The sequence below is a fragment of the Empidonax traillii genome, unplaced genomic scaffold, assembly GCF_003031625.1.
Source record: "Empidonax traillii isolate 1590-97213 ecotype Southwest subspecies unplaced genomic scaffold, ASM303162v1 scaffold816:size509043, whole genome shotgun sequence".
Lineage (NCBI taxonomy): Eukaryota > Metazoa > Chordata > Aves > Passeriformes > Tyrannidae > Empidonax > Empidonax traillii.
The window spans coordinates 446158-472162 of record NW_020956009.1 but is presented as its reverse complement, the minus strand read 5'-3'; the positions used below and the strand labels follow the sequence as shown (position 1 = coordinate 472162).

Here is a 26005-nt window from a genome sequence, read left to right as displayed (position 1 = left end):
GGACACGGCACCGCCGCCGGCCCAGCCCCGGCCCCCGCGGGGGAGGCATCGCCGCGGCCCCCCCGGGCACCGGCGGAGCGCAGAGGGGAGCGGGTCGTGCCCGGGTTGCGGGGCCGGGTCCTGCTCCCGGCTGGACAGCCGGGCAGGGTTGGGAGAGGGTCCAGCCAGCACCCACTCGGGGATCCCGACTCACACGTGTCCCTACCCCGGGCAAGGCTCTGGCTGCGCCTGTTGCCGCAAACCACGACAGTTTCGATTTCTGCTGGCGTTGGGGTGATCGTTTCACTCCGGAGTCACAGTCGGCAGCGGGTGAACACTCACAACCGCACTCACCTACAGCAGAAGTGACTCTCCAGGGCGATTCCCCTAAAATAACAAACATGAGCAGTGTCCCCCTGCTTCCAGCCAAAGCCCCTCTCCTCCTTCCCCTCTGTATTTTGGACCTCACACCCAGCCCAGGCACAGAAACTGCACTGACTCAATTTCGATTGGTTTTGGGAAAAAATGAACCGCACCAACAAAGCTCCTCAGAGGTGTGGAACACGGGTGTCTGAGTAAGAGACAGAACAAATGGTGAATAACCCAGCTCTGCTGCCAGGAACATTCCTCCCTGGGAAGTGGGACCCACCACACACAGCAGCATTCCACTGGGACAGGACCCATATAACTTCTTTATTGAGCTCTTTATAATAGCTAAAATTCATGGGTGCCATAATCCACTTAAAAACCAACAAGACATCTACAAACATTAAAAGGCTCGAAGACTGATGATCTTGATTACGTTTATCTAAAAAACATAATCCCGAAGCTAAGGAATGTAACCCCAGAGAAAGGGAAGCTGCAGGTAAGAGGAGCAGGCGGCCAAAGGAGCCTGGTGCTGCAAGGAGGTGGCACAGGGTCTATCCTCTCCTTCTCACATCATCTCCATATCTCTTCCCAAACTCTCCTCCACTCTCTACGAGCCCACTCACCAGAATGATGCCAGTGATGGCACAAAATCCCTGAGCAAGAGTCTCTCAACTCCCACCGCCTCTCACTCACCTTTGGAGAGCTACAGTTCCACAGGACATCCGTGATCTACACCCTTTCCCCAGCTATTCCAAAGAAAGCACAAGAGTTTCCGTTATGGACCCAAAGAAAAACAGGTTTTTGCTTCCAGACCAACCGTTTCTGCTCCAGCGTTAAGAGACGGGCATCTCCGTTTTGGCAAAAGGCTGTAGCCCAGCCTGGTGCAGCCACCACTGGCAGACACCTTCCCAGAGTGGTGGGAGCCTGATAAGTCCAAAGGTTTCTGCTATCAGACCCACTCTTCCCAGTCAGAGTCAAAGGGCGAGACCACGCTCAAAGAGAACAGAAGGAAACAACAAAAAAAAAACAAGCTGTATTTCATACATATTTTTCCAACAAGTAATAAGGGAGTTTCTCCTCCAACTAAATACATGGGACAACACACATCCACAGACCCGGACACTGCTGCTATATCCTCACGTGTAAGACAGTACAGCTTCTCATTCTATGATCACAAGAAAGTCAGGGGTTTGGGGTAGAAATAGTACAGATCACAAGTGTAGAAAATTGAAGACAGTGTATAAAGGGTCCCAAACATAAAGCTTTCCCTCTAATGAGTTCACTTTTCTCCATCTGCACTTGAAGAGAGACACCCCCCAATCACAGGCAGTCACAGCTGTGTAACAGCTCACAGTCTCCCAACGACTCTAAATAAAGGTTCTTCCTTCAAAGGGCTTCCAAGGATTGCTGGATTTTGCCTTGTTACTTTAAAACACCACTGTGCTTAATGAACTCAGACACCTAAAAGAATAAGGTTTGCCATTTACATTTAAAAATTGAGGAAAAGTTGTCTAAAAATATGCTTTTGAATATGACAAAATGCTCCAGCTGCTCAGTTTGGAGGAACATCTCAGAGCTGTGTGGCAGCTTGTCAGCAGAGGAGACCAAGCTAAACGAGCTAAGAAGAGGAACCAGCCCAGACCTTTCCTGGTGCTGCTGGGCTGGTCCCCAAACTCCACTCATCTCCTCCAAGAACACTCAGTGTTTTCAAACAGCAATAATCCAGATCTGCTGACAAGGAACCAGCCTCAGATGGGCCAAACACCAAAGGGGGACAGGGAACACATGCTATGGCTGAGAGCAGAGGGACTGCAGCATACCAGAATCCACACAAGCGCTAATTAAAGCTTGTGTTTGCAGGGGGGAAATGGGGAATCAACATGGAATCGCCAACAGAGGCTCACAAGACTGCTTGTGTCTCTTATGTGACACCAGCAACAACGCTCTGATGTGCTGCAGAAGCTGATGGCCATGCTGGGGAAAGAAGGAAGGAGCTGTTCCTTCTGGGAGAAAGCTCCTTCGTGTCATCACCCATCTCCTGTTCTCCAAAATCCGTGCTGCTGCGAGGACCAACGCACCACAAGCAGGGAAGTCCTACAGAGACCACTGTGGGGCCAGCACACTCTAGAAGGTATTTTTAAGCTTGGCTGCCACAAGCACGAGAATCTCTCCGATCTTCTTCTGCCAGTTCTCTATGTCCTTGGAGACATCACACCAGAGCTCTCCGTGGCGAGGTTCGGCGTTCTCACAGCGCTTCCTCACCTCTTCTTGTTGTTCCTACGGCGAAGAGAAACGACGGTTTGTCCTGGTTTGTTCTAGCACAGAACCCAAAATTTAACAGCCCCCCGCCCCAATTCAAATACTCCTCCAAAGCTGACAGTGGGGTTTGGGGTCTGTTATTTTCAAAGGCAATGTGGAAGCCCCAGTCAAAATTCAGCAGCAGCAACTCTCCTGCCTGGCTGAACAAACTGGCCAGGGTACAGCCCAGCAAGTTTTGGCTACGGCAGAGAAACTGCAGCAGAAACTTCCTGTGCATTACAGCCTGCAGGAGCTCTGTCAAGTGAGAGGTCTCTCTGAATCAGAAATAAACACCCCCATCATTTCAGGAATATCAGGCAGTAAAAACTGCCGTAAGAGATCAGAACAGGCTGTTCCTCTGGCTGTGCTCACACGCAACCTGCACTTGACACTTGGGAGAAACAGCACCAGTTACACAAACCCAGCATCGCGACTCCCGCACAGTCTCCTCCGAGTGAGGTTGCGTTTTACAGGAGGAAGATTCATTTCAGAGATTGCTGCACGAACCAGCACGACTGCGGAGAGCAAAGCAGTCTGAAAGACAGCTCAGCTACAGCCACCACACAGGCCTGTTCATGCTCATTCGTGACCAGGCGTGACAGCCAGCCTCACCTGTGACCATGCAGGCAGCAGCAGCGTGTTCAGCCCAGCACACCACAGCAATACCAGGGCTGGGCAACCCTCATCAGCCAGGGATTGCTGCTGCCTTGCCCGTTCCCAGGCACACACTCACCTCTGTGCCGTGCTGGAGCTCAAATTTGTAAAAGAACGCCCAGGCATCCCCCAGGTCCGAGTCGATCTTCACTGTCCGGTGGAACCATTCTCTGGCCTTGGTTATTTTACGCTCGCTCCAGAAAAGCCTGTTGGGAAAAGCGAAAGGGAGCTGACAAATAGCCTCACTTTAGAGGGAGGTGCCAACCCACAAGCGCTCCAACCTAAAGGCTCTACAGGTATTCCAATTTTTCACTCTCTCCAGAAGGAAACAGCAGATTTTTTAGGCATCTGTGGACCATCCTGCCACTGAGAAGTGATGAGAGGGATGAAAAAAACAACCAGCACTTCCTCTTCACTGCCCAGCAGTGAGACAAGATAACTTAGAGGATAACTTAGCCCTAGGCAGAGACAGACTCTCCTGAAAGGGGAAGCATTACTGAGCTCAACCTTTCCTAACTCAATGGCTTTAATTCTGCTGTTCCAGATTTGGTGTGGAAAAAGACAGGATTTCATGCCTACATGTATTCCCACTCCTCCAATTTTTTAGCATTTCAAGTCAGTTTTAGCATCTAACAATTAAATAACTTCTGAAAGCTGGTAATTGCCTGCTGTGTGGTCACATGCTCACAACCCCCACAGCCTGCTCCATCCAGCGGAGCAGACCTGCCTTGCCAGCCCCACTTTCCAAGGAAAGACGAGCACGGAGCTTCTGCACTCAAAACCCCAGCCTGGCACCTGCCCCACCTGCTGCCATTTCACCCAGGCACTGGCTGAACACTAAAATTTCTCCCCAGTTATTGGAACCAGCTGAATCTCCTGGTTTCACTCCTTTGCATTAAAGAGTTCATTTGAGCTATAAGGTCTTTATCAAATCAGCCAGCGCTCATAAAGAGCTTAGCCAGTCATAAAATTATACAGCTTATGTGATTGTTTTTAAGCCCCATAATACTCTTGATTGTCCCACGTTAAACAAACTGTGATTTAAAAGAGCACGAACGATGATAGCAGAGGCTGAACACCTGCAAGCAGTGGCCATTTTCAGCAATATATTTACCAAAAGTTTTTCACAGATGTGTGACACTGTGCACCTACAGGCAAGTCGTGATGGGAGGTGGAAGCTGTTTATGTTGGGATTAGCTGTTAAACTGCCTGAGGTTGCACCAGAAGGGGCCTGGGAGCAGTTTCCATAAAGCAAAATTTAACATTTTTCTCACTTGCTGCTAAAGCTGAGCAAGTCAGCTGTCAGGATCTGGCAGAACCCAGTGTTGCAGTCACTGGAGTGTATCCTACAGTTTTCTTTGGCTTATAAAGTAGAGTTGTGAAAGAATTGGGCAACTTTGAGCAAAATGCCTCCTGCATTAACCTCTTCCGCTTTCCACGGAGGGAGAAAAGTTAAGTTTGTTCCCATCACAGCTGCTGCAGAGCTGTTCACACATCAGAGCAGGAAGGATATGGCAAGAGTCAATTCTGATAGTGAGTTTTCATCACTGGAAGCCTCACAACTCAATCTGGACAAGAAGAGAAATCCTAGTAGATCATTTTCTCATTTCAGAGAAGCAAACTACAGAATGGCTGGTGGTTAGAATTCTGGGAAGGGCCACAACTGAAGAACACTGACATGGCAGAAATTCAGGAGCAGCACAGAATCTAGCTCAGAATTAAAAAAAAAAAAAAAAAAAAAAAAAAAAAAAAAAAAAAAAAAAAAAAAAAAAAAAAAAAAAAAAACAACAACAAAAAACACCTGACAGAATCTAGGATAGAGAGAAAAATACACAGCCAGACACATAAAACTTGAAAAATGACCATCAAAAATGTCCCTATTTTCACAAATACTTCAATCACATCCTAAACCACTTAATGAAGCCTAGTTCACCTGAGAGCACAGTGAAATCCCTTTCAAGGGACAGAAAGGAAGCAGTCTGCAGGGTGCCAATACCCTGCCCTGGCAGAGGGCTCTGTGTGAGTGTATTGTTGCCTGTGCCAGTCCCAGACCCACCAGAAGAGCCCGAGGGCAGGGCTTACATCCCCCCCCTTGGAATCGAGGGAGAGATTTGCACAGTTACTAGGAGACAGCTCGAGAGCTGCTCCTTGCTTTGGGACTTATTAGAGCTGCTGCAGCCAGGATCACATGGCTGTGCTGGAGTGCAGTGTTTCATCCTGGACGCAGCCACACACCAGACACGGATATTTTTACTGCAGAAAGCACAGGAACTCACTTGGCCACAGCCAACAGGACATGTGGGTCATGTTCACACTTCTTGAGAGCATCCACACTCTTGGTCTTCCGTTGCGGTCGCGCTTCAAGGAAAATTGCCTCTGACCACAGGATTCCTTCATCAAGGCAAGTAGGAAGATTGTTTAGAGTTAGAGATTAACCCTTCCCACCCTGCCATCAGCCAGTGCTCCCTCTAACACAAGCAGCACTATGACCCCCAACCCCTGCGGTTATCCACCCCCAACCTCACCCCAGATCCCTCTTTGCACATGGACACGTCATTCAGTACTCTGAATTTTTAGCTCCTGTGTGCAACAATGCTGGACCTTCAGCTCTGAAGGCCTCTGTGCCATAATTCCTGCAGCTCCAGTGCTGCCTAACCCAGAGCTCGGGCTTTTCACTGAGTGAAAACTGTGAGACGCTACAAACTCTGGAACAGGAAGGGCAAACCTGCATTTCCAAAGGGAAAGGTATCCATCTGTCTGAACAGGAAACTGAAGCGGCAGAAGTCTCAAAAGGTGCAAAGAACAGTTTGGGAGCAGTTTCAAGGGATGCTGGACAGCACCACAGTCTTATTGATGCTGGCTCTGCACACACTGATGAAGGACAGAGTATGTCCAGGAAAGCTGGGTTTAATCCCTAGCTCCTGTCACTGCCAAAAGCAAGGAAGGAAATACACTCAGGGGAGCATGAAATCTGCAGTTTCTCATGTCAGCCAGCCACACCTGATCACTTCAAAGCACAGCCTGAGAGCTGGTGTCTGCCAGGACTCTTTCAAAGTGTTCTTGCTTCCCATAAACAGCACCACGGGAACACACATGAGCTTTGACTGCAGTGACAGACTGGAGGGGAACTCTCCCCTTCTTGCTCTTTATATGTAGGATCACAAACACCCATTACATTTCAATTTTACTCTTTGCACAGCCTGCCCACATCAGCCATAAGCCGTGAGGAATCAATTCAGCAATCAATGGACGCAAACCTCCGGTTTACATGTCTGCAGGTGGCCAGCGAGCCAACTCCTGCAGGCTTCGATTCCAGTTTGTTGAGGTTTAAGATAAAGTTGGAAGTGATTTTTTTCTAAACAAAGACTGAGATCCTGCTGCTCATTTCCATAGCAACAGGCAAGATCTGTAAAAGAGCCTGTGGTGGCAAACACTCATTAAGCATTAGGTCATTCACAAAACAAAGCAGGATTTGGGCGGTGCTTTGGTGACCCACTCGCATGGAGAGCAGCTTGCAATGAGTTTATCATGTCATAAAAGTCACTTAATTCCCAATTATTTCACTGGGATTCGGCAGCCACCAATTAAACACCTTTCAAAACCCAGCCTGAAGGCAAGCTAAGCTGACTTGCCCGGCAGTAAGTTACTACAATTTGTAGTTATGTGACATCTTCTCCCCAAAAGATGTCAACATGTTTAAATAATAAAGTCTTCCTGCAATTTTCCCCCCAAAACAGGGAAACATTAGGCATTTTCTCCTCCCATCCCAAAAGGCAAATGTTTCCATCACTGGTTAGAACCAGCTGACTTACATTATATGACCTATTAGCCTTTTCTTACATGAGCTAAAACAATCAAAACCCAGGACTGCACGTTTATGGTACATGATCCCCTAATTACGGCTGCGACTGAAATTTGCTGCCACCACAAGTCATTAAACTCACAGTGGTGCAACCAGCACAGGCAAACTGGCAACTGGGAATCTCCTAAGGCCAGCTGTACTTCCAGGAGATAGGGAAAACACCATTCCCTTTCCACTGAAGTTCCTAACTACAAACACTCAAGGGTGTTTCTTTAATTTTAAACCTTGGCAGACTTCTACCAGCCTCAGAGGAAAACCAGCCCGTATCCAAAGATGCTTTCACAGGAGACCTGGGGACAAACTGCGGACCACAGATGTAACAATACACTGGACACTGCAGGAAAAATGGAACAACACAACCTGTGACCTCTCTGGTGTGAGACAGCACAGAGCAATTGTGACTATTTACAAAAACCCTCAACATTTCCTTTGCAGAAAGGCAGCTGACACCTCTCTCTGAAACACCGTATTTTGAGACCTGGCCAGAAAGGGCATCTCGAGAAAAGATGTGCCTCCATCAACTGGGCAAAACAACCATGTGCAAGGTAGAAATGAGATCCAGCTCACCCGAATTGGGGCACTCTTGCAATGCCTTGGCCATCAGAGTGTTTGCAATGTTCTTCAGCCCAGCTCGGTACTCCAATCGCACAGACTCCAACCTGGGAGGGAGGGAAGAGACTCTGGTGAGATTTACGACAACATATTCACTAGGGAGAAACAAACTGTGAGTCACTGGAAACTGCAAACATCTGCCCACATTCCTAATATGTGTAGGTGACTGACATCTTCCCATTCCTCTCCCATCTAAAAATAAACGTGACTTTTATTCTATAATGGCTCAGATCAAAAACAATCTGAAAAGGGGACTGTAACAGAAAAGCAATAGCCCTGGGTTTGCAAGCTTTGTGCACTACAACTATCACTAAAGAAAAAAACCTAACCCCTAAATCCTCAGAGTAGCTGCACAACAGCCAAGATCACCAAAGCATTTCTGCCTGGTGAAATGTCCGCTCAGGGAAGTTGTTAGTCCAGAAAAAACTCCAGGATGGGCATGGTCACAAGTTCCAGGCTCAAATGGCTGAGCAGATGTGAAATAGCTGGCCTGGAGAATGCATTAAATTTTTAGCCCAAATTCAGTTAATCTCCACACAACTCACCAGAGATCTGGATTTTTTGGATTCTTCAGGCGAGACTTTTCCAAGATGGCTCTTGCTCTTGTCAACTGCCCAACTTTCTCCTCCAGCCTGGACAGCAGAAGCCACAGGGGTATGGAATGGGGACATTTCTTCAACTGTTAAAAAAAAAAATGGTACAGCAATAGGTAGATTTGAAAAGAATATTATCACCCTTACGGCAAAGAAATTCCCTCCCTACATCCTCCTGGAGAGTTTAGAAGAAGAGAGACAAAGTTGTCACTCAAATTTCTCCAATTAGTCTTACAGCACAGAAGTCAAGTTTGTCCTGTGTCCAAAACAACTGGGTCAACATTAAGCCTGACTGAGCTACCAGCAAAAAGAGAACAACACATCTCCCTTATATCTGTGCTCCTTCTGGAGACAGAGGGCTCTCACACATCCCCAAACCACAGCAGAGTGTGCAGGAAGTCATTAAAATACCGACTCTGGCAGAAACCTGTGTCCAAATTACTTTGATGGTTGTCTGACTTTGAGCATTCATACCCAAGGACACCAATTACCATTTCAAAGAGACAGGAGTGCTCTGTAGGTCATCTCCTTTCACTGTGTGTATCAGAGAGCAGGTGAGGAGGATTTCCTTTTAGTCTTTACAGGTCTTAGAGAATTACTGTGCAATGCCTTTTTCCCTACCTATGAGGACTCAGGCATACAGCAAACTCTCTCAAGCAAGAAAGTGAATTTTGCACATGGATAATGGATAAGAGAAATTCTTGCTGCTTATTTCAGGGTCCTAATTTATTTTTTTTTTTTTTTACTGTTTTAGCCAGCGACAGAAAGAACAGAAATCATCTCTTTGGCTCTCCATTTCGACTCAAAGACAGACATCTCTCCACACCAGAAGCGCAAAGCAAACCTGCAGTAACATCCATCTTACCCCTTGATTATAAGCCTCCCGTGCTTTCTCTACCAGCTCTTTTTGTTCCTCAATTTGTCCTTTCATCATCCACAGTTTGGGGAAGTCCTCATAGTGCTTCAGGGCTTCCTCACACAGCTCCTGGGCTGCAGCAATGTTCCCAAGCACCCATTCCAACTTCACAGACTTCATGAAGACCTATGAGCAAACCAGAGCTGTTTACCACCAGCAGCTACTGAAAAACCATTAGTCTGTCAAAGCAGTGGGCTCCCACTTTCATACATTCATTAGAATGTCATTGATTAGCTACAGTTTGAAGTAAAATAAAAATAAAAATATCAGGGTGAAATAACAGCGACAAGAGAGAAAGAGGACAGTTTAAAAAGTCTAAGATGAAGCACCAACCGAGGGGGAGGAACAGAGTACAGTGATCAAATTAATTTTTCTTTTACTTGGACAAGTTAAAATGCTTTTGTATGAAGAGCTGAAAATCGACAAAGTTTATCATACCAGAGGTAACTGGAGATAAACACAACAGTGTAGGTTTAAACACCAAACCACCCCAGAGCTGTCTTTAGTACAGCATAAGTGAGTCTTCTGTGAAAGTATTTTCTCTTTTTTTGCCCCAAGAGCGCTTTTATGCAACACAATCATTATACAAACAGCTGTAAACTGGGAATTTCCTGACTTTTGCCATTTGTGTAAAAAACAAATTGAAACCCTTCACTTTATCCTAGGCTTTTTTTCTCCCCCATCATGCCACGACCGTGTGTTGCAATCCACCGGAGAAGCGCTCGGCGAAGCGGCCACACGGCCCGAAAGGCAATGGCAGGGAGCCACACGGTCAATCCCCAAGGCCACAGAGCTGAAGGAACTCCTCCTTCCGTCCCAAATCCCCCGTGGCCAAGTGGCCTGAGCCTCTCCACCCTCCCCATGTCCTCACCCTCGCTGTGGGGGCACTGCTGCGAGCTTTTGCCAGCAGCCTCCTCGCTCTTTCATACTCATTGTTCTCCGACTCGAGCTTGACGGCAGCGAGCCAGATCTCCTCGCTGTTGGGGTTGGCCTGCAAGAACACAAAATGACAGACAAATGCACACAGTGAATCAACAGCAGATTTAATCCTTCGTTTGATCCAGATTAAAATTGAAATCAGAGCTTTGTCAATCCGCAGTAGGATTTTTTTTTTTTTTTTGGTTTTGTTTTCGGTTCAAGCTCCTCCCACAGTCTTCTTTGACCTTTGAAGTTTATAGAAATTCTCCAAAACAGATGGGCGACACAAAGATATATGTCAGTTTGGAAGTTGGATGCTTCTCAGTTGTTGAAAAGAATTAATGCTTGATCTTCTGAACTTCCAGTTAAAATACTGAAAACATCACAGGGTCTGCCACAATGAGACCCTCAGTTTATTACCCCAAGCAAAAAAAAAATGCAGCATGAATTCCCCACTGAGGTCTGTGAAAGCTCCTCCAATAAAAGTCACTTCAGTGGCATCCATGTCAAGAACTTTTCAGGATGGTAACAAAGAGCACCAAGAACAAATTCAGGAGCTAAATATCTTTTACCTTCCATCTCAGGACCTGTCTTTTTTTATTTTTTTTTTGCTATCACAGCTTCTAAGCCTAATTCCCAGTATTAGAGCTGCTCTGCCCATCTTTCTTACAGCATTGAGCAGACAATTCCCTCCATTTTGCATTGGATTAGTGGGTTGGGTCTAAATCATAAGTAATACAGTGACCTCATTAATTAGGGCAGACCCCAACCCTTGCCCCGAGGTGACCCAAGACAAGGAGATTCTGATCCGTGACTGGGGTTGGTGGGAGCCATGGTAGTAAAACTGATGGTTTGCAAACTCATATAATCATAGAATGGTGTGGGTTAAAAGAGGCCTTGAAGATCATCTCATTCCAACCCCTCTGCCATGGGCAGGGATGCCAGTCACCAGGTCAGGCTGCTCAGAGCCCCCATCCAACCTGGCCTTCAACATCTCCAGGAGTGGAGTAGCTACAACCTCTCTGGGCAACCTGTTCCAGCTCAGAACCTGGTGTGGTACTACTAAAAGAGGAAGAACACAGTCTTCCAGCTTGCTGCTATTTTACAGGAGAACATCTTGTCACACAAACAAAGAACAGCGGAAGTCTCCACCATTTTGAAAGGCAGCAGGAATCAGGTGTTGACAGGAAAAGCCTCCTCTGTGTTCTTTACCTGTCACACTTAATACCAGCTGACACATCTTAAAAGACCCACCTGGAAAGCCAGGGCCAAAATGCTTCTGGCTGCTGGCACATCTCCCGCCAGCCACTTGGATTTGGCTCCCATGAGCCACAGCACTTCTGCTTTGGGACAGTGAGCAACAGCTCTCTGCAAAAGAGCCTCCAAGGATTCCCTGGGACAAGAAAGAGCAAGTTAAAATCCCTCGAGGTACTGCCAAAGGCGAGATCTCGCACACCAATTTCGCTATCACTCAGTGCTATAAATATTGTTGCAAAGTCCAGCGTTGTAAACCTTGATAAGTTGTTTCATAACAAGGAAAGGGTGGGGTCTTTTTTCACAAGGGTTCTGAAATCAGCACTCCACAAACGGCTCATTGTTCAGACGCCTTTGTCTGACAGACTCTGCGGAAAGAGCCCGCACACGAACTGCTCCTTTCTCTTTTTGTTTAACAAACCTGAGCAGAAACTGAGACAGGAAGTTTTCCAGAATTATTAGATGAAGCTGGCCTGATCTTACTGAATTTATTTTTTTCTCCTCTGGAAAAATACACTTTCCAGGTAGAACACGGGGCTTAAAAGCCAGCCACCACTGGGAAACGTGGGAGAACAGCATCAGAAGCAAAGGTGTGTTTGTTCCCAATTAAAAAAAGGCTTGAACAAGGCCGAATTCAGCATCTGCAGTCACTTCCACACTACAGCCTTGTTGGCTTTAATAAGGATGATTCCATGGGTATAAGTGGCCTGCTGCAGAGATTGTTTGCTTTGTTCTAAACTTTGGGCAGAAAGCTTCTGACATGTAAAGCTTTATGAATAAACTTTGAAAAGAGCCTGAGCTGTGACAGTGTAAGACCAATCTTAATTCAGGGTATGATACACATTGACAGTATGTTTAACAGAAAATGCCAGAAATGCTTGGACAACTTCAGCAATGAAGTAGTTTATCTATGAAAATTAAATAAAACACATTTTAGGTGATTTGTATCCCCATGCTTTTCTAGAAAAGCCTTCTCAAAGATGACTATTCCTACCTAGCCTATTCAGAGCTATTTTTACCAAGTAATCCCTATTGCCAAAAACCATTTCGTGACTTCATAAAACCTAATGATGTTCTGAGCACAACAATAACAAAGAAGGTCAGACCTGCAAACAACATCAGCAAGTTTCCACCAGCTGCACTAATTCGTGCAAGAAAGCACTTCAGGGATCATCTTGTCGCCTCCCTTCCTCCCCAGCCTCTCTCCCTGTCACAGGGATGAGCCCCTCCACGCAGGGATTACGCAGCACACGTACCTGGTTCCGTGGTTCTTCTCAAAGTAAGCTGCTCGCAGCCACACGCTCTTCTTGCTCGGGAAAACTTGCAAGGCATAAGCATAAATTGCTCGGGCACACTCCAGGGCATTATGAGCAACACACTAAGGGAAAACGTTATCAGAACTAAGTCAGAACAAAGTCAGCTTAGGAGTGCAGTGGAATCGAGAGCAAGAAGGAATTACACATGCATAATTCAACACTGAACTCACTAACTCGGTGTAATCCATGAATTGGGGCATTATAGAGAACAGAACATTTACTATCAGTTTTTTAAAAGGAAGTAGGGGAAGGAATTTCCGAGCATCCCTCTACAGAGCACAGTATCCTTGGCCTTTCAGTGGGACTGACACACACAGGCCAGCTTGAAACATGAGTAAGGCAATGGAAAGGCTCTCATGTTTGCACTTCATTTTGTTATTTCACAGGCAAAGCCCTAAGCACCACAGAATGTGCCCCCCACTGCTCAGAGCCCAATTCAAGGCCAGTGAAGTTGGACATTTCTCATGCTGAAAAATGCTTTAGTTTTTAGTACATGTTCAAACTATTCCCCTAAAGCAAAGAAAGCCTGGTAAAAGCTTTACCCACTCCCAGTCTTACATTAACTCTTGAGTTACAATGTTTAGGCCTAAAACTCAACTCCCAGCTCCTTCAGTCAGACCTCAGTCTCTGCTGACATTAGACATACACAAAAGAAATCTACACCAAAACCAGCAAACAATCTATCCCAAGGTCAGCTTTTTGGTTGGTAAAAATTCAAATCTGAATAAAGCTCTATAGTTTAATAACTTCCTGAGGTACCAAGTGGCCAAAGGCAGGCAGGTGGTGTAGGAATCCCATCCACTTTCACTGAATAAAGCCTTTTCCCAGGCTCCAGTTCAATTTCCTCTGACTAAAAAACACAAACCCCACAACAAAACAGACAAAACCAACAAAACCCAGCATCCCAGCTGGACATACACTGTCTGCATCTTCCATCCAGGTGTGTTTCCGATCTTCTTCCTCAATCCCAATCCCGATCACAGCTCGCATGATCGCCTGGCACGTGGCCACACTTCCAGCTTTATCACACTCCTCAGCATCCTAGAAACAAGAGCAAAACCCCTGCTCATTCTGAGAGCTCAGCACAAGGAGTTAAACTTGGCAGGGGCGACTCATCATGCTCGGAGACATCACGGGTCAGGGCCATGGCACAAATATCTTATTACTCAAACACATCTGGACACTAAATAAGAACCTGCACCCACGAGGAAAGTGCTGGAGTTGCACACAGTCATTCAGAAGTTGGTTAAGGAACAGAGCACATCAACTGCATCCACTGAAAAGGAGTAAGTGTGATAATGTGTGACTCTTCCAGCCCCAAAAGTCTCTTCCTACAGCTCCACCACCCTGGGCTGAGCCAGGCAGGGACCTGGTCAATAAAAAAAGTGCAAAAACTTCACAAGGAAGTATTTCAACATCAAAACTACTGACCTTCTCGCAGCTTTGAGATAATTGTTAAGTTTCAGTATGAGCTAAGCAGTCAGTGAATTTAAATGAATATCCCCCAACCAGTGCTAATTCAAAGGTGCAAAGGTTCTCTCAACAGAGCATGTAGGAGAAAGCGGAGTTTCCTGACACACAAAGCTTTCAGAAAGCCAAGCATGTCTTGCTTAAACTTGTTGGAAAGACCTCTGATCAGATAACAGAAATGGAACAGTTGTAGTACTGGGAAGGAACTCGAGAAGACCATGTGCTGGTGGTTTTTTTTAAAGAGAAATTGAAATTAACCTTTGTTTTACTGCTGCAAAGAAGGTCAGAATTCTTTTAGGTGTTAGCAAGGATATCCATTTAATATTAATATCAATGCTCCTAAGCAGAGTGCCAAGAAGATTTTGCTGCCTTGACCCACTGTAAGTGATCTTAGTAGAAAACCGCTTTAAAGACTTAAGGACATACTCAGGAGAAAAGAGGTTCAGTACAGGACTAACAGAGTATTTCCTACATGCTGCAAATGCAGTATTTGTATTGACTTCTCACAACAGTATCTGACAAAGAGTTCTGAAGCAAACAAATACCTTTTAAGCCAAAAGAGACATATGCAAAAGATACCTAAATCCTTTACTGGAGGCCTTAAGCCTCTGTCCTACTTAAGGCAGCAGCTGCTTCAACTTGAAGCTGCTTATCTTCCAAGACAGAAGTAAACCAGACATTTCTCAACAAAATCACATATGGTGTTACTCCAGGGTATCACTTATGGCCTTGACCCTACACAGCTTCTTAGTCTCATCTCTTGTACCTTCGCAGGGAACTCCACTGATAAGCCAGGTGCAAAATTACTCTGCCCCAATATATCCACCTTCAAAACAGAACCTGAAGAGTTGACCTGGGTTCTTCGAGACCAAGCACGTACCTGTATCCACTGCTCCCTGTTGATCTCCACACCATTAGCCCTAAGAGACGTGATGGCTCTGTCAATGATTTTCTCCACCATCTGGGTGTTTCCGTTGGCTTCCTCCAGTTTGGCAGCAGTAATCCAGATGTGACGATCCGTCGGAATATTCTCCCGGGCTTTGTTGAGGACTTTACGAGCGTTCTCATATGTCTCCAGCCTTGCCAGCGCGAGCCACAGCTGCAGAGAAGCAACAAAAGATGCACTTGAGAGGAGAACAAGGAGATGACAAGGCTGCCGTATGGCAGCGTCAGCCCACAGAGATAAGCGGCTTCACGCTGTTTGCTACTGGTTGGCAACAGTCCTCAAGTGCTACGAGCAGTCTGCGGAATACCAAGGGAGGATAGGAGAAACAGGCTGCTGCTGCTCCTAAAGCTCAGGTCCTGATCACCTGTAGATATCATCTCCATCTGCTGGGCTGCTGCACTCCTATTTTCTGTTCACATCACCTCTCAAACAGCTGAATTTAACACCCTGGTTCAGTGTTTCAGAAACGAGCAACTTCTGGATTCCCCGGGCTACATGTTCGCGTGTTTTTGCAACTGTCGAGGCACCACACATGGCTGAGAATGTGGCTCAGTGCCTACAGCAGGCACAGCTGTGCACTGCCATGACTAACCTAACAATTACACAGGAAAATGAGGCATGTAATGACCACCAGAGAATTAACTCTGGAGAAAAAAAGCACAGTCCACTACTCATCACATCCTTCCTGCTGTGGCACGAAGCGTGTGGTAGAAAAACCTTGTGCGTGTGGAGAAACTGCACCTCACCCTGCCTTCTGTTTGCAAAGCTCTACTGCCAGCCCCAAGTGGTGTGCAGGGGGTTTCTTTATTTCACTTTTTTTTAAACTCACTTCAACGCTGGTTGGACAGCACTCCACAGCCCGGCTCAGCATGATCCTGGCATCCTCAGGCTCCTCCAGCTCCACGGCTGCTTTCCACAAACGCACCGAATTTGGAACATGCTCAAGGGCTAGAGAGGCAAAACAATTATGGCAGTCATGATAAAGTAGTTTATCAAAGAGAGCCCTGTTTTTTAAAGATGATATACTAAAGGATTTGTCCTGTTACAGATGAGATTTCCTGAAAGGGAGAAGGGAAGGAACTTTGCTTATATTGGCTCTCGCTTCCACAATGAGAATTTAAAAATCAGAAAATAAAACACTTAATCATTTTAATTGGAAACAGGTTTTGGAAAGCCAAGGGCTTTTTCGCTGCGCAAGCTGTAATTGCATCCTCCTCAGTAAAACACCTGGTTGAACAAAGCCTCCAGCCCCAGCAAATGAGCATATGAGGATCTTCAAAATCAGGCAGCTTAATATGCTGGGTCCTCCTTTATAAAAAAGGAGCATCTTCAGCACTAAGTAACAACACAACCTCATTTCTTAGATGTCGAAATTGTCCCTTCACAATTTAGTTTTTCTGTAAGCATCTCCTGGCAGCTTAATGGACCCCAGCTCAGGTTCCCAAAAAGTCGTCCTGCTGCAAAAATAAAACAGGGATGCACAAAAACTTAGAGGTATCGCTGACTCTAACACCCTAAGCCATGAGTACGAAGTGGTAATCCAATATTGACTCCATCTAATTAGGATTCTTTGAGGCTTCCTTAATCTTGTCCAAGAGTTAGCTACTGCTGGTAGAACTGCATTCTCTGCAGCCTGTCCTGCATGTGCTGTCTGAGACATTAAACTTCAAACAACAACTTCACTCAGCCCATCCCTTTCCACCCTCACCTTTTAAAGAGAGACTGAGAAACCAAATGGTTTTTTAGCCTTTTGTCACATCGCAATTTGCACCCCAGACCAATGGTATCAGCTGCATTGCAGCATTAGTTTCCCTGCTCCCATGGCGACTGTACACAAGCGTGCCATAGCAACAGAGCACTGAGCACATCCTTCTTCAGTAAAGCACAATCACAGGGACACAAAAACGGGTGGGAAAAGGCATCTAAACCTCCTTTGAAACTAGCTGGGCATCTAGGCCAGGCTGTTCCTTGAAGCATTGCTGCAAAAGCAGAGGAACAGTGCTGAGCCTCAGCTCAGAGCACATCCCAGCTCTACACAAACAGATTTACAGGTAGCGTGCACCGAGGATTCGGGCATTAACCATTTGTCTCAGAGTCTGCAGCAGCAGGAGATTTTCCTGAAGAAGTTAAGTGAATAATGTCGGCTTCCAAGAGCTGAAAGCATCACTCTGCAGGACAGAACATGTTTTCATAAATACAGCATTCGATTTTTAGACCTCCAGATGCATTTTAACCACTCAGCTTGCTGGCTCCCCAGTCAGATTTGAGGCTTGAAAAACTCCAGAGGTTCTGCTGGATGGTAGGAATGCACACAGCCAGTAGAAAGGAGAAACATGTTATGAAAAGTCACACTTCAGTGACATTATCTGGCAGTCAGGCTTTTTTATTTTAGAAGAAATAATGGGTTATACTGCCACTTATTTAAGGCTGGATATACAAACAGCTCCAAGCACTGTGTTACTGATGTTCCCTAGGCAGCAGAGGAGCACTGTGAAGCTGTTAACAGGCAGAAATTGGGAAGAGAATGATAAATCCTGTTCCATTCCACTAACAGCTTTTAGCAGAGATTAAGTAGGTAGCTCAAAAACTGAAGCAAGATGTTTTTCTCCTTGCAAATACCATGTCTGAAGCAAAGCTCGGTACTCAGTGGGCAAGTCACTGCTCTCACACAAGATTCTCCCGTACCTCAGCTGGACTCACAGGTCTATTTCTGCTCCTGTAAAAGTGTTTTTCTGTTCAACACCTGTGACTGTTCCTGAGAAGGACACACAGTGTCAGAGCAGTGGCACTTCACAGCAAGTTGCACTGCTGAGCCAATGGAAATTCAAGAAGATACTGAACAGTCAATATCTGAACTCTTACAACTTCAAACCCAGGAACATTGAAGTGCCTTTAGTCCCCATGTAGTAAGATGTCATTTCACCAGAGGCGTCCAATTTTACATGCAATACTAAGAGGTAGGAGGCAACTGATTCCTTTGAAACCAAGCCATTCGACACTGTAGATTGCTTCACAATGATTTCATAAATGCACTAAATCCCGACCCTTTTCCCTGTCTAGATTAAAGTCGGGAGATGCAACTGATACAATTCAATAGTCATGATACAGGCACAGCTACTTAAAGTAATTGAAGAATTCATACTATAAACCCGTGAGGAAGATGCGGGTTCAGGACAACACAAACTGCTGTTACAGAATTCCATGAAAGAGGAAAACCTCCCAGTGCAATGCAAGAGAAGATGTAAGGTTTCAGGTAAGCACCACAGAGAAAAGCTGTTAGTCAGGAACACAGAACAAAGCCCCCAGCCCACCAGGCTCAGTGATGCAAGAACCCCAAGGCTTCCAAAGCTCCTCCACCAGGAACCACTGTGGTCTCTAACAGGTGACAAGCAAGTTGGAACTCAAAGTCCAGTATCTTTTCCAAACAGTATCACAAGGTGACAGCTAAAACACCCTTTTATTCCCTAGAGCATCGTTTTCTAATTGCTTTCATCTACTTGTCAAACTTTGATCAAGCTGGAATTGGTTGTGGTGTGTGAAATGTCTTTTTGGAACTGTTCAGTAAAAACAGCTTTCTGCTGAAGGGTGTTTTACAGTCCTCTACTCCAACCCAATAGCAGCAAGTTCCACCATTTGGGCACACATCAGCAACTGTATTTCCCCCAAGGAAGCAAGCAAAGCACTTAAACTTACAGACACATCTTGAACAACTTACAGTGCAATACACACAGTGCAGTGCTCAGGCTTCATTCCCTGAGCCCGCAGGAGCTCTCACCTTTCCTAAGGACACGTTTCTTGGCACGGATATCCGTCTCCAGCTCTGCTGCTCTGATGTAGATCCGGACGGACTGGGGAAGGTGGCGGACAGCCTGGGCCACAACAGCCTTGGCCGTATCCCCAGGCTGAAGCCGAGCAGCTTCTAACCAAACATCTTCACTCTGTCAGGAAAAACAACCAACCGTCCTTTACATCAAAACAAGAACATAAAATCAGAGCTCCTGGCTAAAGAAGTGTTTTGTAATACTGCAGACAGCAAAGCTGTATCAGGCACAGCCTGAATCAAGCTTAACAGAGGGTCTGCTGCTCATTAACCACAACCTTTTCCTACTATCCTGCCAGGAACAGCAGGGAAGCGAAGCGATTCTGACCTTGGGGCACATCTCAGTTCCTTTCATGATGAGGTTTCGAGCCACCTGGAGTTTGCCAGTGACCTCCTCCAGCCGGGCTGATGCTATCCAGGCTGGTGGGTGATGAGGATTGGTCTCTCGGACAGATTTCAGCAGCAAACGGGCTTTCTTGATATCACTAAAGGAGGAGGAAAGACAGGCAGGAAAATCTTCAGCACAACATCAAACAATTCTCCTGAACCAGTGAGTGGCTTTACAGCCAGTTCTTCACAGCCACGCTCATACGCACAGCAACTGTGACCTCAAATGTTTCCACACTGGTGACACAAATTGCCTTCTACCAAAACAAACTTACAGACACACATTAACACAGAGAGATCAGTGAAAACAGGTTAAGGACTTAAGCAAGATTTTTGGGAATTACAGCTGGGCACTTGCAGTCGGAAGCTGATGAGCCCAAGTCAAGAATTAGCATCAACGTTTGCACATATTACTTCGACTGAAATGGCAATTCTTTATGAAACACGTGTCAAACTTCAGGTTAAAGAGGTTTTCACAGGTTGTCAATCAAGCCTAAATTAGCAGCACACAGGTACAATTAACCAGGTTATTTCCTGGCTGGCAGGCAGCCACACACTGCCATCACTCTGGCATGGAAATAGGGATAGAATGGAAACAACCCCCATAATTGATGCATCCAGGTCAGACAGTAAACACCTCAGCTGAAAGACTATAGCAGATCTCACGTTAAAAGAATTCATCCTCAAAAACTCACCTGGCATCTCCTACAAATGAAATGCCAGCTGAAAGCGCCCGCTCCGATGGATTCCCATTTACATGCAGGATCACTGCCACTACTAAGAGGATAAATCTGTTAATCCTTCTTAAACTTACTTGATATCTCCTCCGTGCGTGGGAATCATCGAATTCAAGTCTGTCAAATATCCTTTTGGATCCACTACAGTCTGGCCACTCACAGAGTCCGACACCTGCGAAAGTCAAGTCAGAGCTACTGAAATGACCACTCACAGCCCCACAACACTAAACACTGGAAAGCCCTTCTTTTTTAGTATAAACCACATTCAGATGGGAGAATCATTGAAAAAGAGCAGAAGTCAGCAATTTAGGAGTAATATTTTTCAGGATCCCTATACAGGATGGAGGAGATGCTTCCTTGGTAACACCACCCGTGCTGTTTGCCTTAAGTCCACCTCTGGTATAACCAGGCAGTCCATTCTCCCATGATGACTAAGAATTCCAGGGACAAATTGTTATTTCTAAGGAAATTCTACTCGTGTTGATGGCATGAGATTTGGGGAGGAGGCATACAAGGTTATTTCAGGTGTTCTTGGGTCTTCTAAAACCAGGGTTTAAATAGCAGCACAACATCAATCCCAGCTATACCAGATCCTACCTTCCCACCATCCTCACCTGGCTTAGCCTCATATCCATCAAGGTGTTTCTGGCTTGGCCAATCTTCCTCATATCCAGTTCGCCTGTCCCAGGTGTCATTAAGCCTGGTGTCATTCCTCCTGGGTATGGAGTATTCAGACCCCCTGGATATGGAGTATTCAACCCTCCAAATTGCTAAAAACAAGAGTGAGAAATTCATTCCTAAAACATCTTTAAGATTTCAGAAATAATTCAGGCTATTGGCTGATCTGCTCTTCCCCAGCAGCTGGAGGACAGAGAGGCCAAACCCCAACAAGAACTTCTGAAACGGCTTCCCTGGATCACAAAATATTTCTCATACAGGATTTGCAAATTTGTAGGTAATTACTCAAGTTCAGTCAAGTCAGTGAAATAAGCGGCAAGAAAGTGAAAAATTCAAGCACAGGCATCTAAGCCTGGCATATTTAAACAAGAATATCCCAAGGACACCAGGGAACCGGTCCAGGGACAGTCAGCTGCTCCTGTAACTCCATGGCCGCAGGATTAACAAACTAAATTACTTAATTTTCAAGTAATTCAATTATTTTGCAAGGCAAATAATTTTTGACACAGTTGCTCCAGGGGTGAGCAAACCGTTAGGTGAAACCAAACTTTTATTTTCTGTTCCATTTCTGCAAGATGTTGATGTAACAGAAATGGATGCTGGTTATGCTCACCAAAACTCCCTATCACCATTCTACAGCCAAAGGAAAAGAAAATGAACACTTTCTTTTAAACATTTCATTTTTACCCCAAAAACCAGACTCTCCCTGCCTATCCACACATTTTCTCTGTCAATGAGTGTGCACTGAAAGGCTCCAGCCAGCACAGGAGTTTACCACCCAGAGTTCCTTTGACAGACTCACAAACCACACCAAGTTTTTTGGTCAAGTACCTTTTTTTTCAAATTTCCCGTTTAACCCTCATCTCTAACTTTAAACTTGACCATGGCTCCCCCAGGTTTGCTGTTTACTCACTGTCTGACGTGGGTCCACAGTGGTGTGATTCTCCCCTGACTGTAAATGCTTTGCAAAGAAGCTGTCGGGGACAGGAGTCAGCTTCTCATAACGGGGATTCCTCTGACGCTTGTTCCTGGCGTCTCCAACCTCTGGAATACTCAGCCACTCCTCTTCTGTAACCTCTGCTAATTTCCTCTGTTCAAAAAGGAGTTGTCGTCAGTATTTGCTGCAGAAATTTCTTTTTGACTGCTCTAACTCCTTAATAGATTTATTTTCTTGAAATAACTCAAGATCAATTAAAGACTTAAAGGTCAGATTTTTTTTCTAATCCAATGTACAAAAGAATTAGATGCCTTTAATTAGAATTTGGGTTCAGTCCAGACCGAGATTCCAAATCAAATTTGTTATTAAATTCAGTGCTACAAGCATTCAGATTAATCCTAATGCCTGCAGCTTTGAATGGTTTATTACTAATCATCAGACAACAGCTTAAACAATACATTTTATTTAAAAGAAGATTTAGAGGCAGGAGATCCTGCTCAGTGACTCCTCCAACACCAAAAAGTTATTAGTCCCCCAAAACCAGAAGTATAACACCTTCAATAAAGCACAAAACAAAAGCCTAGTATCAAAATTTGTAGGAATTTCACCACCTTGTGTATCCACAAGAAGAGGATGATTTCCAACACAAATTAATTCTACTCTGGAGAATAACAAAGCAGTTGTTTGCCAACGCACAAGATCTGAGCACAGAAACACACACAAAAAAGAACATACAGCCACCTCTTATATCTCACAAAAAGTCACATTTCAGACACTTTTTGTCCTTACTTTCAAGTCTGAGAATTGCTGCTGAATTTTGGGTCGTTCCATCCGGTATTTCTCTATTTCCTCTTTTTCCCGTTGTTCCCTTAGGAAAAGGAGAGCTGAGGTTATGCTCAAATAACAGTTGGTAAGTCTTTAATCAATGTTGCTTACACAGAAAAATGTGTTTGATCAGAGTTAAAGAATTAAAAAGGGCATTTTTTCCAAGCTGTGATTATCAACATGAGGACAGATGCCTTATCAAATAAGACAATAATAAAGTGTAAAAACAGACATCTCCAATCAAGGGACCTTCAGTCTTTCATCTCCTCTTACCTACAGACCAGGCAGTGAGTTTTACATGTAACACCCACTGTTTACAAGGCGTTACATGACTCTTTTAACAATTTCCAGTGCACTGTGCAGCTCGTGACATGCCCAAAACCAGTCACTCAGCATCTCCCCACATCACCTTAATGAACTATAGAGACTCTTAATTAACTACAGTGAAGTCACTCAACCACATCCACTCTCAAAGCAACTGGTGCAAAGTAGCCTTAATTAACCAGAAAACACCCCATCCCAGTGCTGCAGCTCATCCTACCTTCTCTCTTTCCTGCGTTCATCCATCCTCTTATCCAACGCTGCATAAATAGCATCTGCTTCCTCATCATCTTTTTCATAGGGACCACTTGAGAACAGGCTCCCAGCGTAGCCATTGAACTGTGAATTTGGAGAGAGGGAGAGAAAGAGAAAGAGTAGGAAAAAAAAGCAGTTTAAAGCTCCTGCTCTGTTCCTGCTACTGCCCACCAGTCATCCAGAGCACTGAGACTGCACAAGCAGGCTATTTCTGACAACATTGCATCAGACTAACACAGCCCTAAATAAAAGCAGCTTTCTTCTGCCACCCTAAGTGTTTATTCTCCCACACCATTTGAAGCAAAATTGCTTCAAAATTGCTCCTCTTTCAAAATTGCTACTCTTTCAAAACAGCTTCTCTTTCAAAATTGTTTCTATTAAGCAATAAATGAGATCCCAGGATAGAAAAGCCATTTTCTTCCATTAACCACTTTTTCTTTTTCAACCAGCAGAAGCAAACAGAAAGAATACCACAACATTCAACTAACCAAAGAGGGATCTAAACACAGGAAGGCTACACAGGCCACATAAGGACAAGTCACAGAACCATTTAGGTTGAAAAGGACCTCCAAGATCAGCAAAGTCCAGCCTTGTCAAGGCATAAAAGCTTAGATTTCATTTGTGGAGAATGAAACCAAAAAATACATCACCCGAAACACCTAAATTAAATTTTATTTATGGGTGTTTTCCCAAGATTCTCAGGGCTCTGTATAGCTAATTAAAATCTGTCCAGGTAATTAGATTAATAAAATAAATGTAAATTATACAGAAATTTAATGTAATATATAATAGGTACAATACATACTTATATATATTTCCTATATAAAATATGTAATTCTATCAATTATATAAAAAACGACATATCTGTATAGATAATTAAAATCTCTATAGATTAGATTATTAAAAATATAAATTATATAGAAAGTATTATATATCTATATTTTATAGATAAAATATACAATTCTATAAATTATATAGGAAATTATCTGTATAATTAAAATCTGTTTAGATTAAATAATTAAATAAATATAAATTATATAGAAAATATAATATATAGTATACTATAGATACCTCATATTATATATTAAATATTATTTATTACATCTTTAATTATATATGTTATATATTTTATATACATATTTATATATTATATGCTATGTACTTTATATATATATAATATATATAATTCTATAAATTATATAGAAAATTATCTCTTTGTATAGATAATTAGACCACAATATGTGGACCAAGGCCACAACAAAACCCTGTAAGCACCACACCACTGCGCACACTGAGGCCTCAATAAATCCATAAGGAAAAAAGGACATGCTGCCTGCAAACCACAGGAAATTCTGGCCTTGGAGCTCAGGGGAAAAAACACGGGCAGGGCGATGCAGAGCTCGTCACCTCGTCGTAGTTGGTGTCGTTCAGGTCCTCGTCGTCATCATCGGCCGTCTGGTTCTTCTTCATCTGGTCCCCCACCGTCCTCTTGCCAGGCGGGGCATGCCGGTCGTCCACGGGGTCGTTGGCATCGCGGGCAGGGCCGATGTCGGAGCGGGTGGTGAATCCCGTGGCTCTGAGGGGGGGAACACAAACCAGCGGCTGCTCAGCTCACTGCGACCCCAGCCTGTCCCAGCCCCAGCTCGGAACAGGCGGGGGACAACACGGAGCTTTTGTGAGAAGGGCATCGGCCATATGCCGTGCTCATAGTCTGGGGGGAAAAACGTCCTGAGGATCATGGAGTGGTTCAGGTTGGAAAGAAACTCAAAGCTCAACCCCTGCCATGGAGAGGGACACTTTCCACTAGACCAGGCTGCTCCAAGAACCATTCAACCCAGCCTTGGACACTTCCAGGGATGGGGCAGGCACAGCTTCTCTGGGCAACCTTTTATAGGGAGAACTTGATCCACGAGGACACTGCAACCACCCGGCTCACTGCTCTGCCATCCCGCACCCAGCCGAGGTGCTTGGGACACAGCGAGCAGCTGGCCCTGCAGGCTGCCAGGCACCACGGCCTGGGGGTCTGGGCGCAGGGATGGGCCCACTGGGGCTCCTCTGAAACCCCACGCTCGCCTGGCACGCAGCTCCCGGGCACAGCCGGCAGGATCTCCCCGGGCGAGGGCACAAACAAAGTCGGGGGAAACAAACACAACTCACCCCCACCAAAGGACGCCCCAGCGGCGGCCCCGGCCCCCACCAAACCCCCCTCACTGCCCCCTACACGGACACCCCCAGTTTGACGGTGTTCCAGAGGGTCCCACGGGCACTGAGTGGGGAGGGGCACAAACCCTTCCCAGCAGCGGCGCCTGGAGCACCCGGGGCCGGGCTCGCTCCTAAACACAAACCCGCCCGGTTAAAGAGGGGACGGGGACGGGAGAGGGACACCCAGACGGGCGGGGAGGGACCGCGTCGGGGGAGGCCCAGGCCGGGCCCGAGCGGCGCCTCACCCGCGGCCCAGCCCCGGCACGTAGCCCAGGGGCGCGGGCATGCCCAGGAACGGCTTCTTCTTCTTGTTCATGATGCCGGTGCCGGTGCCGGTGGAGGCGAGGCGGGAGCGGAGCGGGGCCGACGGAGACGACCGGGAGGCGGTGGCGGAAGCGGAAGCGGCAGAGAGAGTAGGCGGGGCTCCCACGGGGAGCAGCGCGCCCCCTGGCGCCTCGGAGGTCCCGAGCCTCGGTGAGGATGGTGGGAATAACGGGAATGCTGCGGGATGGGAATGATGGGGATGGTGGAGATGGGGATGATGGGAATGATGGGGATGGTGGAGATGGGGATGATGGGAATGATGGGGATGGTAAGGATGGGGATGATGGCAAAGGTGGGCATGAGGACGGTGTGGATGAAGGTGATGGGTATGA

At 45.7% G+C, this 26005-nt stretch overlaps 1 protein-coding gene across 1 annotated transcript; it reads right to left on the bottom strand.

Annotated features, from left to right (window-relative positions):
* Window positions 1-1357: 1357 nt before the first annotated feature.
* Window positions 1358-25748, bottom strand: PRPF6 (pre-mRNA processing factor 6). The gene is made up of 21 exons (XM_027901806.1): window positions 25595-25748; window positions 24555-24723; window positions 23113-23231; window positions 22536-22614; window positions 21723-21899; window positions 20746-20901; window positions 20209-20303; window positions 19336-19492; window positions 18963-19125; window positions 16017-16135; window positions 15122-15340; window positions 13690-13812; window positions 12712-12833; window positions 11456-11594; window positions 10155-10274; window positions 9233-9409; window positions 8320-8453; window positions 7730-7821; window positions 5577-5691; window positions 3380-3506; window positions 1358-2625 (listed from the first exon to the last, which is right to left on the bottom strand). The coding sequence occupies exons 1-21, from the start codon at window positions 25663-25665 to the stop codon at window positions 2473-2475; spliced, it is 2826 nt and encodes a 941-aa protein (XP_027757607.1). The 5' UTR covers window positions 25666-25748; the 3' UTR covers window positions 1358-2472.
* Between the last annotated feature and the right edge of the window lie 257 nt (window positions 25749-26005).